The 14,209-nt window shown below is 52.1% G+C and overlaps 1 protein-coding gene across 1 annotated transcript; it reads left to right on the top strand.

Annotated features, from left to right (window-relative positions):
• The first annotated feature begins 220 nt into the window (after positions 1–220).
• Positions 221–14,204, top strand: UCK1 (uridine-cytidine kinase 1). The gene is made up of 7 exons (XM_024193071.2): positions 221–330; positions 4,097–4,256; positions 6,046–6,142; positions 6,372–6,514; positions 6,623–6,717; positions 13,640–13,688; positions 14,002–14,204. The coding sequence occupies exons 1-7, from the start codon at positions 232–234 to the stop codon at positions 14,187–14,189; spliced, it is 831 nt and encodes a 276-aa protein (XP_024048839.1). The 5' UTR covers positions 221–231; the 3' UTR covers positions 14,190–14,204.
• Positions 14,205–14,209: the final 5 nt, after the last annotated feature.

The raw sequence follows: 14,209 nt of genomic DNA, 5'->3' as shown, positions 1-14,209 counted from the left end.
CCCCCCCCCCACACACGCTCCCTAAGTCTCTCACTCCTTTCACACCCCTGTCCAGCTGGTCTCTTATCACAGGGGCCGCAGAGCCGACTGCGCAGGCGCTAAACGCTGCAGAGGCAGGGACTACAGCTCCCAGGCTGCCTCACGGCTGCCCGGCGGCTCTCCTAGCGGGCAGCGCGGCGCAGTGGCTGCTGGGAGTTGTAGTCCCCCTGCGGCAGTGGCGACTGGCGAGTCATGGCTTCGGCGGGCAGCAGCCTCGGCGGGGGGGAGGTCGAGCGACCGCACCCCAGGCCCTTCCTGATCGGGGTGAGCGGAGGCACCGCCAGCGGCAAGGTAGGAGCCGCCCCCGGGGCTGCGCCGGGCCGGGGGGGGCCCATGGGTGAGATGAGTCTGGCCGGTCTCAGCTCAGCCCCGGTCCATACAGCGCTGCAGGGGGGCTCAGCCTCCAGCCCACAGAGCTCCTTGTGCACCCTCCCGTCCACCCCAGGGACCGCCGGGGGGCGCCTTAGGGGTGCTGCCGCCCCCACCCCCCGGGGCGCACTGTCTAGGTGCTGGGGACACCTGTGGAGGGGGAGGGTCCAGCGCCAGGTGTTTTTGGCTGTGTCTATAGGGAGCCCCACATCAGTTTTGCAGCCCGGTGGGTCCCTGTCTACGGAGAGGGCACCCCGCTGATGATTTTGTGGGGGAGGGTTTGGGTGCCTTTCGTGTGTCTCATTCCGGTTCCCAGACTCCCAAGTGAAAGGAGTTTGTTCGGTCTCGTCTCTGGTTGCGGCAGCAGGGAACCAGGCCTCCTGGGGTCTATCCCCAGCACCCTCATGTCACCAACGTGTGTGACTTTGGGCAAGTCACTTCACCCATCTCTGTTTCCCAGTCTGCCAGGTTAGCAGGATACTGACCTACCTCGCTTGGGGGACTGACCTGATATTTGTAAAGTACATTTGCTCCAAAGTATCATCAGTATTATTATTATTAGGGACCAGAACATCACACCTACTTCCCTTCACCATGTGAGCGATCCTGGCTAGCACAAACCGCTCAAGCTCCTGGGGCTCAAACACATGTGGCAAAACGTGGGACAAAGACCCAAAATGAGACATGAGAAAAGGCAGGCTTCCATATGTCAGCAGCAGTTTTCTTCTCTCTTGCCGCAGTTGCATGAGGCAACATTTCTGATGTCAGTGATTTACCATGATAAAAGTGAGCACACACCAAACCTGGAGGTAAACGGGGCTCTAAAATGAAGTGCCGTTCTCATAGCAAGACCAGCAAACTCCCAAGGGGGTTGGAACCAGAAGCCTTAGAGAATGGGCCTCCCACACACCCACCAATCTCTCACTCTGATTGCTTGGCCATGCGTAATCTTTATTTTGCAGTAACCTTGTCCTGGGAGAAGAGATGTTTGTTGGGGAGCCTGGGGGGAGGACGGTTTGTGTAAAAGGTAGAGGTTTGCCTAACAGGAGATGCGGAAGGAACCTGCACTTTGCTCTCAATACAAATATTGACCCAGCCCAACTCCAGAGCTGACCCCACTTTGATCTAGGGAAATGGATGGAGCTGAGGAAAAGCCAGTGGCTTTGTTTGGCCTCTGTGGGTATGTCTACACTGCAGCTGGGAGCAACCTCCCAGCCCGGCTGGACAGATGCATGGTGGCTCAGGCTGGCCGCCCGAGTCCAAGCCCCACCAATCAGACCCCCAACAAGGGGGTCTGAGCTCAGGTCACTAGCTTGAGCTGCCATGTCCACACCGCTCTTGTTAGCGACTAGCGTGAGCAGACGTAGCATGAGTCTGTCGCCCCAGGCTGGGAAGCTTGCTCCCAGCTGCAGTTCAGCCCTACTCAGGGTGGGGTGCCCACTCTCTGAGAAATGGTGTTTTAGTTAAGGCAAGATCCAGTGATAAATGTTATGTCTGGGAACCCTTTTCTCAGCTCTTTTCAATGTACACAACCTATTCGAGGCTCTTTTTTGTTGGGCTGTCAGCAGAGAAACTAAGTTGCCAAGGAGGGAATGTCAACTTTAATGGAGAGGAAGAATGATCTAGTGGTTGGAGTAAGGGCCTTGGAAGCTAGAAACAACCACCTCGCGGATAGTTCTCTGAAAACATTGACTCAATGTGCAGCGGCAGTCAAAAAAGCTAACAGAATGTTAGGAACCATGAGGAAAGGGCTAGATAATAAGATGGAAAATTGCCACTGTATAAATCCATGGTACGCCCACACCTTGAATACTGTGTGCAGTTCTGGCTGCCGCATCTCAAAAAAGATATATTAGAATTGGAAAAAGCACAGAGAAGGGCAACAAAAATGATTAAGGGTGTGGCACAGCTGTCATACCAGGAGAGATTAAAAAACTCGGCCTGTTCAGCTTGGAAAAGAGACGGTTAAGAGGGGATATGAGGTCTAATAAATCATGAATGGTGGAGAGAAAGTGAATAGGGAAGTGTTATTTACCACGTCACATAACAGAGGAACCAGGGGTTATCCAATTAAACTAATAGGTAGCAGGTTTAAAACAAATGTAAGGAAGTACTTTACACAGTGCACAGTCAATCTGTGGAACTCGTTGCCAGAGGATGTTGTACAAGCCAAAAGTATAACTGGGTTCAAAAAAGTAAAAGTTCATGGCAGGTAGATTCATCAACGGCTATTAGCCCAAATGGTGAGGGACACACCCTCATGCTTTGGGTGTCCATAAACCTCTGACTGCTAGAAGCTGGGATTGATCACTGCTCTGTCCACACTTCTATATAATTTATATAGGGAGATATACCTATCTCATAGAGCTGGAAGGGACCCCAAAAGGTCATTGAGTCCAGCCCCCTGCCTTCACTAGCAGGACCAAGTACTGATTTTGCCCCAGACCCCCTAAGTGGCCCCCTCAAGGATTGAACTTACAACCCTAGGTTTAGCAGGCCAATGCTCAAACCACTGAGCTATCCCTCCCCCATCTAGCCCTTCTGAAACACCTGGCACTGGCCACTGTCAGAAGATGGGCTACTGGGCTAGATGGACCATTGGTCTGTGGCCATTCCTATGTTCTTAAACTGAACCTTGGTTCTAATCCATGTTCTGTTGCTGGTTTACTTGGCTGGTTACTTAATCTCTCTGTGCCTCAGGTTTGCTGTTTGTAAAATGGGACTATCTCACAAACCTTCCCCCAGCCCTCAGGTAGGCAGATGTGATGAACAAATGTTTGTATAGCATTTCTGGAGCGAAGGCGCTCTAGCATTACAAAGTAGCCTTGTGTATCACATACCTAGAGAACCTGGAATACTAGTGATAGGAGACTTAGGCCAGGTCTACACTACCGCGGTAGTTCGACGGCTGGCAATCGAACTTCCGGGTTCGATTTATCGCGTCTGGTCTGGACACGATAAGTCGAACCAGGAAGTGCTCGCCGTCGACTGCGGTACTCCACCTCAGCGAGAGGAGTACCGCGGAGTCGACGGGGGAGCCTGCCTGCCGCGTGTGGACCGCGTCTGAACCGCGGTAAATTCGAACTAAGGTATGTCGACTTCAGCTACGTTATTCACGTAGCTGAAGTTGCGTACCTTAGATCGAATTGGGGTGTTAGTGTAGACCAGGCCTTAGCCTCTAAGTCTGAACTTCTCTATCGCAAAACCTAAATTGAGCCTTCCCAACACAGTGAGTGACAGGGTTGGAATTAGATTTGTGAACAGAACCTGCCTTGAGATGGCTGCCATGGCTCTGCTCACCTAAAACGGTATCTTAGGTCAGTTCCACTCGATAATCTCTGTGCCCCCATGAACCCATTCTTCTGCCCCATGTCCCCGACTGCTTCTTGCAGCAGGCTGTATCCACATCTCCCCTCTTTAAAGCTCACTACAGCCTGGTGGATGGGTTTTGAATTAGGCAGGAGAGGAGGTATAATGAAGTGCTTAAAGCACAGGAGTGGGTTCTGTCCCTGGCTCTGACATGTGTTGGGGGGCCACTTAACCTCTGCCTTGTTTTGTCCACTATAAAATAAGGATGGTTCTTACCCACCACCGCCCAAGACTGCTGTGAAGTTGAATGTTGGTGAAGCCCTGATGGACGGTGCTGCAGAGGGTGGTGGTTTGTGACTGGCTGCTTGTTGTTCCTCAGTCCACAGTATGTGAGAAAATCATGGAGCTCCTGGGACAAAATGAGGTGGATCATCACCAACGAAAGCTCATCATTCTGAGCCAGGATAGGTTCTACAAGGTCCTCACTGCGGACCAGAAAGCCAAGGCATTGAAGGGACAGTACAACTTTGATCACCCAGGTAAAGTTTTAAAGATCTCCCCGCCCCACTTCATGTTTGCCTTTGGGGAAGGAGGAAGTGTGTATGGGGAAGGACATTGATGGGAGACTGTCATGGAAGGGCAAAATAGCTACTGCTCTTAGCTACAGTAAATACCTCAAAGCTACTCACTGTGAGCACCATAGGGGGTATGCATGGTGCTATCTATGCAAATAAAAAGACCGGTCCCTGCCTCTGCACGCTTACAGTGCCATTAACCATCGCCTGCTGTTCTGCCACAGCTCTACTATGTGTGCTGATGTCAGAGTGCTGTTTGGTCTTTCCAGTGTGGTAGTGCCAGGAATCAGAGCTTCCCGCAACCTATTGCGAGACATTTGCTGTGCTGGGAGGGAGCCAATTCTAAAGGAATACAAGGAAAGTGTTTCCTCTGGGCACGTTAGTTATAAGAGCCAGCAGAAACTGATGCTTCAGTTAAGCATAACGAGAAGACCCCTCCCACCTATTCCCGTGGGAAATCTCAGCGTTCCTAGGGGGTGGCCTTCCTGAGAGGGTTCAGTGCATAGAGCACAGCGCTAGGACTCAAAAGATCCAGGGCCTGTTCCTAGCTCTACCACTGCCTTTCTGGGTGACTTTGGGCAAGTTACTACTCTCTTCTTATTACTGTAGCACCTCTCAGCCCGTCATGGACCAGGACTCTATTGTGCTAGGTGCTGTACAAACGTAGAATGGGCCGTCCCTGTCCCGAAGAGTTTACGTGCTTCCGTCATCTGAAAAGGGGCATAAGCCTGACTTGGTGCACGGTTTAATTATTGTTTGTAAAGGGCTTTGAACAGGCAGAATGGAAAGTATTGAACACCCCCAAATCTGGGTATTTGGGTTCCTGTACCTCAACCCCGCCCAAGTGAAAGGCAGGGAGAACTGCAGTGGCAGTTAATAGGGAAGAAAGAACAAAATTAATTAATTTCTAACTGAGTTCTTAGAAAAACTGTACAGTATCCTCATGTTGTGATCGGTGCCTGTGTTGTTGCTGGAGCTAAATGCCATCGTACTCTTGCTTTGCAGTGGGAGTTAGTCTAATGCTGTAGGTCTGCGGAACGTTAACGCTCACATGATGCTCGATCACCTCCTGGTTTCCGGCTGCAAAAATGCATTAAAAGAAACTAAAAATACATCAGATACTTTCCTAATATACTTCTTTTCTATGTAAGCAACAGCTGTCCTTGCCCCAGGGATGTTACATGATTGCAAATGGGAGCCATTCCCTGCAGTCCATCCTGGACAAAAGTGGAAGAACACCTGCTGTAGGTTAAGCAGCACTGCTCACTCTTTTCAAAGGCAGGACAAATGTATACGGCTTTCCACACTGTAATTCTGTTTTGGTTTATGTTAACTTAACATTTTTTGAATTAGCTAGAAATAAAATGCCAAAAAATGTAAGATTTGGCTTTTCTTGGTCCTTTCCCTTGCTGAACTGTGGTTGCCATGTCCATCTGTAAGCTACCAGGCCGTCTAGATGGCAGCTTTCATGTCTGTTTGGATTAGTCTTCATTTCTGTGTCAAAGACACTTTGTACCTGGATGCAGTGATTACATTATCTTTGGGGTTATGCTACAGTTTTCCTTTAACATGACTTAGGGGTTGGATTGCTTTAGCTAGAAAAGAATAAGCCAGGAATACCCCCCCGCCGGGGTCTGGTAATGTCAGACAGAGGAATGTTAGTAGACTTAAATCCTTCAGTACCAGGAAAGACTGGCAATATTTTGATCATAACAGCACCTGGGCCTTGTCTCTTTATTCCTTCATTTTGCAGGTGCTTTTGATAATGATTTGATGCACACAACCCTGAAAAATATTGTGGAGGGAAAAACTGTAGAGGTGCCGACCTATGATTTTGTAACCCATTCCAGGTAAGTCTCAGTTCTTAACATCTTCCACACAGTGCTGGGCAGAGTCAGTGTGAGCTGCCCTGTCTCCCTGGCCCACCCTAGCTGAATGTGTGTGGTCTTGTTGCAGAGGGCTGGAGGGAGCAAGACGAGGTGGGACTGGGTTAGCCGTGTTTAATGGAATGGAACTGCATGTTAGCATTCAGTATTGAAAGCCACTTTGTTTGAGACTTTGTCCATATACCCTTGGCAGGTTGGCAGAGACAACGGTGGTCTATCCTGCAGACGTGGTTCTTTTTGAGGGGATCCTGGTATTCTATAACCAAGACATTCGGGACATGTTCCATCTCCGACTCTTTGTTGACACAGACTCTGATGTCCGGCTGTCCCGCAGAGGTAATACCCTGGGCTTCTGCTCCATTATCGGCCACCTGCTTGCCTTGTGAAAATCGTCTCTATGCATACGCTAAAACTCACTGCCCCTTGTTTTTCCCCCTGCCCCAGTTCTTCGAGATATGAAGCGCGGGAGGGACCTAGAGCAGATCCTGACTCAGTACACAACCTTCGTCAAACCTGCCTTTGAGGAGTTCTGCTTGCCGGTACCAAGCTTTTCACTTGTTTAAAATCAGACACGTTTTAAGGGACTGGAGAGGCAGTGGAGGCTGAGTGATGGTTAGCTGAAGAAGTGGGACTAGGGCCCTTTGATTGGTATAAACCACCCAAATCAAAGTAACGTTTAGTGAAGATCCTATTGTTCAGATTTAATCTTTGCATTGAATAAAAGTCCCAGTAGTTTAACCCCTGGCAGTTAGCCACTGTTAGTCCTAGATATTAAAGAAACTATTGAGCCATCCAGCCGGTCTCCCTTTCATTGCAGACAACACAACAATTCGGTGTAGCTGAGTTTGGCTCAGATGTGAGGTCCTACCCAGCATGCCATGAATTGGAGTGTTGGAACCTTCCCAAAGTGTGGCCACTGTTGTGCTATTTATACATCTTTGTAACACAGGGGCTATGCTGAGTAACTCCATGGGAATGGTTTAGGACAGGCCTGCACAACACGCGGCCCGCGGGCCGCATGCGGCCCGCGTGGGCCCACTGTGCGGCCCGCGGGCAAGCGGTGGGGGGCGGTTTCCGGGTTCACCCCCTGCCCGGGGGGCCCGACCTCACAGCCCCGCGCGCCGCGCTCTGACTGCCCTGACCGTCAGAAGTGCGGCTGCCAGGTTCGCCCCCTGCCCAGGGGTGGGGGAGGTCGGGCCGCGCTTCTGACTGTCAGGGCAGTCAGAGCGCGGCGCGCGGGGCTGAGGTCGCCCCCCCCCCCCCCCCGGGGCGGGCACCCGCCCGCCCCCCCCCCGCCTGTCAGAGCGCGGCGCGCGGGGCTGTGAGGTCGGGCCCCCCGGGCAGGGGGTGAACCCGGAAACCGCCCCCCACCGCGGGCTGTGAGGTCGGCCCCCCCGCACACGCGTCGCCATCTCCCGCGTCTCCTGCCTGGCGTCCAGCGTTACGGGGCTGCTGAGGCGGGAAGCGCTGGCTGGGCACGAGGCAGACCTGGTAAGTCCCAGCGAGGGGGGAGGCATCCAGCCTGGGCTCTAGCCGCAGCTCACGGGGGCTGGCGGTCAGGGGGGTGTCCAGCTCAGAGGGGCTGGGCTCTGAGCTGGGGGTCAGGGCTGCTGGGGGATGGGGTCTGGGGGTGCTTAGCTCAGAGGGGCTGGGCTCGGAGCTAGGGGTCAGGGCTGGGGGGGCTGGGGTCAGGGGGTGTCAGGCTCAGAGGGGCTGGCGGTCAGGGGGGTGTCCGGCTCAGAGGGGCTGGACTCAGAGCTGGGGGTCAGGGCTGCTGGGGGATGGGGTCGGGGGCTGCTCAGCTCAGCTCACAGGGGCTGGGCTCAGAGCTAGGGGTCAGGGCTGCGGGGGGATGGGGTCGGGGGGGTGTCTGGCTCAGAGGGGCTGTGCTCGGAGCTGGGGGTCAGGGCTGGGGGGGGATGCCCAGCTCAGAGAGCCTTACCATGCTGCTAACCCCCGCCTCCCCCGTCTCCCAGATCCTCAGCGCGCCGCATCCAGGAGCGGCCCTGGACAGTGCTGCAGCGGACTGGCTCCAGCGGGACGTGAGCTCCCGCTGCTCGGCTGCAGCTCGCAGCCCCGCCCTCTTACCACACGGCTCTGAGCAGGAGGAGCTCAGGCCTTGCTGGAGCAGCGCCGCTGCAGCGCTGTCCAGGGCTGCTCCTGGACGCGGCGCTAGGATGACCAGACGTCCCGATTTTATTGGGACTGTCCTGATATTTGCTTGTTTGTCCCGCGTCCCGAACGATGTTCGGTCGGGACACTGGACAAACAAACAATTTTGCCCTCTGCTCCGGCGCACAGGCGGAGCCCGGAGGGGCTCTCACCCCCCCCGCCGCCTCCTCCTTCCCCCATTGGATCCCTCCCCAAATCCCTGCCCCCAGCCCCGCCCCCTCACTGCCCCATTGGATCCCGAGCCAGGCCTGGGGAGGAGATGCCCCTGTGCAGCAGCCTGGGCACACGGGCCATGGCCGGCCGGGACTGGGAGCGCTGCAGTGCAGTGCGGCGGCTGCTCCAGCCCTGCAGCCCACGGGGCAGCACGGTGGGTCCGGGGGCAGCGCGGAGTGGGCAGGGCCCGGGTGGACGGCATGGCCCGGGGGTGTGGGCCGCCCATCAGAGACACGCGGCGGAGAGGGGCTGCCGGGGCGAGACTTGTCCCAGGCGGGGCGGCCGGCGTACAGGTGCGAGGAGCCAGTCAGGGTCCCCCAAACCGATAAACTTCCCCGCCGCTGCCGGGGAGCCCCGCACCTCTCCCGCTCGGCTGCGCTCCAGTGGGCCGGGGGGCCAGAGGCTCCGCGGGGAAGGCAGCTAATGCCCCCGGACCCTGCGAAACTGCCTTTTTTTTTTTTCCCTCCACCTCCATTTTTTTTTGCCCCCCCTCCCCCCGCGCGTCCCGATATTTCATCCCTGTGATCTCGTCACCCTACACGGCGCACTGAGGCACCGGGGGATGGGGGAAGGCGAAGGCAGAGGCGGGGTGGAGCCTCCAACATTCTCATGGGGGATCCTGCGGGGCCTGGGGCAAATTGCCCCACTTGCCCCCCCCCGGGCGGCCCTGGGTGTGTGTGTGTGTGTGTGTTGCACCTGCCCTGCCTGACTGCTGCCCCCTTCCCTGGTCCAGGGACCTTACCCCTCCCTGGACCCTATCACATTGCTCCCCACCCCCCCCCGGGCTCCCTGCGGCCCCTGTGTTTGTGTGCTGGACAGTCACATCCAATCCCTTCATACTGCCCCCCTTTCCTCTCCCTGGCTTAGTTCATAGCCCCAGAAAATCCCTTCAAACTGTGCCCATTTTCCCCTCCCCTTATTTCATGGGGGGATGACGAACTGAGAGGGTGGGTGGGCAGGTAGTGGCGGCGAGGCTTTATACTTGGGGGGAGGTGAGGAGGCGAGCGGCGAGTCGGTGGCTGGAAGGACGCATCCATTTTCAGTATTTTAATTTTTGGTACTGCTGTGTGCAGTAATATAGTGACCCCTGGGGATTAAAGAGGGGTGTAATGGTGGGGCTGAGCAGGGAGGGGGCGGGTCCTATTCTACTGCTGTGATCTGGTTACCCTATGCGCGCCGTTTCTTTCCCCCTCTACAGGCTTCCACACACTGTCAGTGCCTTGCTAGTGTGCCACGCGCCGTGAGAGATCTCTTCTCTTTGTGTGTGACTGAGTGTTTTCCTTGTGTGTGAATTTATTCAACAAAATCTTGAGCTTCATAATGGCTACCATGAGTGAAAAGAAAAAGAGAAAAATAGAATCAGAGCACAGAGTTTTCAACACTGAATGGACAAATAAATACTTATGTACTGTTTCCAAAGACAAAATACTGTGCCTTGTGTGTCGCGAAACGTTAGCCGTTCCGAAAGAATACAACCTTCGGCGGCACTTTGAAACTAAACATCCCAATCTCGCCAAATTGAACCCAAATGAAAAAATAATTAAAGCAGCCAGTTTAGTGAAAAACCTTAGTGGAGAACAGCAAATTTTCAAGAAAGTGAGCACTGAGAATGATACAGTTACTAAAGTAAGCTTTCAAATTTCTAAGGAAATTGCTGCTGCTAGGAAATGCTTCCCAGAAGGCGAGTTTTTAAAAAAGTGTATGTTGATTGCTGTATCTGAGTTATGTCCAGAAAAGAGGGGAATATTTGAGAATGTCAGTCTATCACGCATGACTGTACAGAGAAGAATAGCTGACATTTCTACTAATCTAAGTGATCAGTTAAAGCAGAGAGTCAGTGAATTCTGCTTTTACTCCCTAGCTATGGATGAAAGCACCGATTTAAAAGACACCGCCCAACTTCTTATTTTTATTAGAGGTATTGATAAAAACTTTGAAATTACTGAAGAACTTGTTGGCATGTGCTCCATGATGGGTCGCACAACTGGAAAAGATATCTCCAGTGAAGTGATAAAGTGCATGAATGATAAGTTGGGGGTAGATTTCACAAACTTGGTGGCCATTTGTACTGATGGTGCTCCAGCTATGTGTGGAAAAAATGTTGGAGCAGTTACTCTTCTTGAAGAATTTATTGGGAGACAAATAACCAAACATCACTGCATTATACATCAGCAGGTTTTGTGTAGCAAAGTCTTAAAATTTGAGCATGTAATGTCAGTGGTAGTTTCCATTGTAAACCTCATCCGTTCTAGAGGACTAAAACATAGGATATTTCGAGCCTTTCTTGAAGGGGAAGACGCCGAGTGCAGCGACTTAATCTACCATACGGAAGTGAGGTGGTTGAGTCGAGGAAGAGTGCTCCAGCGTTTCGTTGCTTTGAAAGAGGAGATAGCAAAATTCCTAGAAAATGGGCCAATAAAATTCCCGGAGCTTGAAAATGAGTCCTGGAATCAAGATCTCTTTTTCTTTTGTGACATTACAGCACACCTGAATGATCTCAACATTCAACTTCAGGGAAAAAATCAACTTATATTTCAAATGTGTGCAGCAGTGAAAGCTTTCAAAATGAAATTGAAACTTTTCAGAAGTCAGCTGTCAAAAGGTGAAATGTGTCACTTTCCCACTTGTGCACAGAATATCCCTCAGAACAAACACGCTGAGTTAGGAGAAAAATACGCAAAGCACATCAATCTTTTGATTGAAGAATTTGACAGAAGATTTACTTTGTCTAAAGATGATGACATCCAGTTGAAGCTGATTGAAGATCCCTTTTCTGTGGATCCAGAGGAAGTGACACAAGATTTGCAGTTGGAGGTTATTGAACTTCAATGTTCGGCAGTTTACCGAAATAAGCACAGAGAAAGCAGCCTGTGGGACTTCTACAAAAGTCTGGACGATGAAAAATACAAGAATCTTATTGAAGTTGCACTGAAAACGTTCAGCATTTTTGGAAGCACTTACATATGTGAACAAACATTTTCCATCATGAACATGAATAAAAACAAGCAACGTTCTTCTCTGACTGACGACCATTTGGAAGACATTATGAAAATATCCACTTCAAATATGACCCCCGAATATGACAAGCTTGTTGCCGAAAAGAGATGTAATATCTCTCATTAAATTTGCAAGATAATTATGAAAAGTACAAATGTTTTCTTTCAACGGAACAGGTGTTTTTCATTTTTCCATGATTCATAAAAAAAATTAAAATAATTTAAAAAATTGTTTGCTTTAATTGAAAAATTCTTAATAAAGTATCACACCCTCCCCCCCCCCCCAAAAAAACCCTTCCTTTTCGGCCCACAGCTGTTTCGGCGGGGCGGCACTGGGGAAGGAGGGTTTGTTTCCGCGGTGCGGGCAGCGCTGGGGTGGGGGATGTGTTTCGGGGGGTGTAGCAGGGTGGTTACCCCGCTCCTGCCCTGAAGGGCTTAAAACAGCCTTGGGGGAGGGCTGTGGCAGGGGAAAAGCTGAGCTGATTGGGGAAGCCGCTTCAGCTGGGCCATGCCACAATCAGGCCCCAGCTGGCCTGTATAAAAAGGCTGTGAGCCAGAGGCCCAGAGGAAGTCTCTCTCTGCTTGTAGAGAGAGAAGGGTCTGGCTGCTAGGGAGTTGAGCAGGGTACTGGGAGTGGAGCAGGGCTGGGGAAGGCTAGAGGAGCTGGGAAACTCCAGCCTGGAAAATCCCCAAGCTGCGGACCTAGCTAAGGGCCTAAGACCAGTACCAGGGCTGCAGAGGGGCAGCCCAGCTATAGAGGGAGGCAGCAGGTCCAAACCCAACCTGGCCTGTGATGAGTGGCTGATATACCCCAGGGCGCGGGGGCTAGTTAGTGACTGGCAGTAGCCTTATACTGAGGTGAGGTGGGGATTAGAGGATTGGGGGTTCCCCAGCGAGAGGAGACCAAGAGTCAGAGTGTGGGGGTATTGCCAGGGGGCAGCACCCCAGATCAAAGAGCACCAGGGTCCAGGAAGGACACAGAGCCAGCGGCAGTGGGACACCGGCCTGCAGAGGTCGCTCCAACGGCTGGATGAGCTAATTCCCGAGAAGACCAGCAGGAGGCGCCGCTGGGGTGAGTCCTGCTTGCTTACACGGGGGCTGGGCGGCGCTGGGGGGGCGATGGGGTTCGGCGGGGCTGGGTGGCGCTGGGGGGGGGGCGTGTTTCAGTACGGCCGGGGGGTTTCGGCCCTCGGCTATTTTCTTTGGAGTAATATGGCCCTCGCCGCTTTACGAGTTGTGCAGGCCTGGTTTAGGAGATTAAAAACATGTCTGTTGCACCTGGGATGTCCTCTTTGGCTGTGTGCCATTTCTCCTCCCTGCTTCTCACTGGAGCTGCCATGTCATGGTTGTTTTCCAGGCGGCTTTACAAGCAGTGGGTATTTACAGTGCTATATGACTGGTTTCTTTTCTCACTGATTATTACATACATGAAAGGCTGGGCATGTCAGCAGAGTGTCAGTTGACTTGGAACACTGCAGTATGACCATGGGGCAATGCTCCCCTTCCCTCCTGCATGTAATTGTACAGGAGAGGAAGTGGCTGCCCGTTTGGTGACCATATAAATAAATTAACTTGTTTGTGCTTGAAGAATGCAAAACAACAATTTTTACTTCGCTCTAGCAGGAGGTCGGTGCGGGTCTTTAACTTATAGGATTTAAGTGCAGTAGCAAGATCAGCATCCCTACTAGGAACTGCCTTTTTATAAAAAGCAGAGACAGGCAGCAATTCAGCACACAAACAGATTTACAAGCAGCTTGTGGTGTTCTGATTGGAACCAATTCTAACTGGATTGACCGGCTCTTGTTGCAGTGAGTCAGGCTATGCTGAACATCAGCTTCAGGTCACTGTAGTAGTATGAGAGGAGAGGAATATCTTGAGCGCTTTTAGTATAGAGGCAACTGTCCCCCACCCTTTAAGCTGTCCCAGTCACAGCTACAGAATTCAGGAGATAGTAACATTCAGATGACCACACAGACTTTTAGATACTACTACAATCGAAGTGGCCCACTTTTTCAGATCTGGGGCTGGTGGTAATCATCACTGTGAAAAGCCAAGCCCTACTATTGTTTCTGATTTGCAGACAAAGAAGTATGCTGATGTGATTATTCCTCGTGGAGTCGACAATATGGGTAAGGGATGCTTACTGCTGTAATTGAACTCTGCACATGAAGTCAGATCCCCAAATTCTCCTACTGAACACTGTTGTAAAGTGGAGGGGGCAGTGCTTAGAAACTGACTTTGTTTGAATCAGGACTATAGGTTTTAGCATTATGTTGTTGGGATCTGACCCCATTACACTGGCTCCAAATGCAAGCAGCACCATTGCAATAAAGAGTAGCTGGTTCACACGTTGACTCAGACTGGGCTGTTTGAGCAGGTGTCTGTGACAAAGAGCTCGGCCAACCACGTGCATGTGTCAGATACTTACTCTTCTTTTCGCAGTTGCTATAAACCTCATTGTGCAGCACATCCAGGACATTTTGAATGGCGACATCTGCAAGTGGCAGAGAGGGGCGATGAATGGGCATGGTCGGACATACAAGCGATCGTTTCCTGAGCAAGCAGAGGGCAACAGCTTGCTGGCAGCTGGCAAACGATCTCATCTGGAGTCCAGCAGCCGTCCCCACTAACCAGGTGGGGGTCTGAAGAA

This window comes from Terrapene carolina, unplaced genomic scaffold (genome assembly GCF_002925995.2).
Source record: "Terrapene carolina triunguis isolate 2854851 unplaced genomic scaffold, T_m_triunguis-2.0 Scaffold238, whole genome shotgun sequence".
In the NCBI taxonomy this organism is placed as follows: domain Eukaryota; kingdom Metazoa; phylum Chordata; order Testudines; family Emydidae; genus Terrapene; species Terrapene triunguis.
Note: the sequence above shows the minus strand (reverse complement) of the source record. Positions and strands in the feature narration are given on the sequence as shown.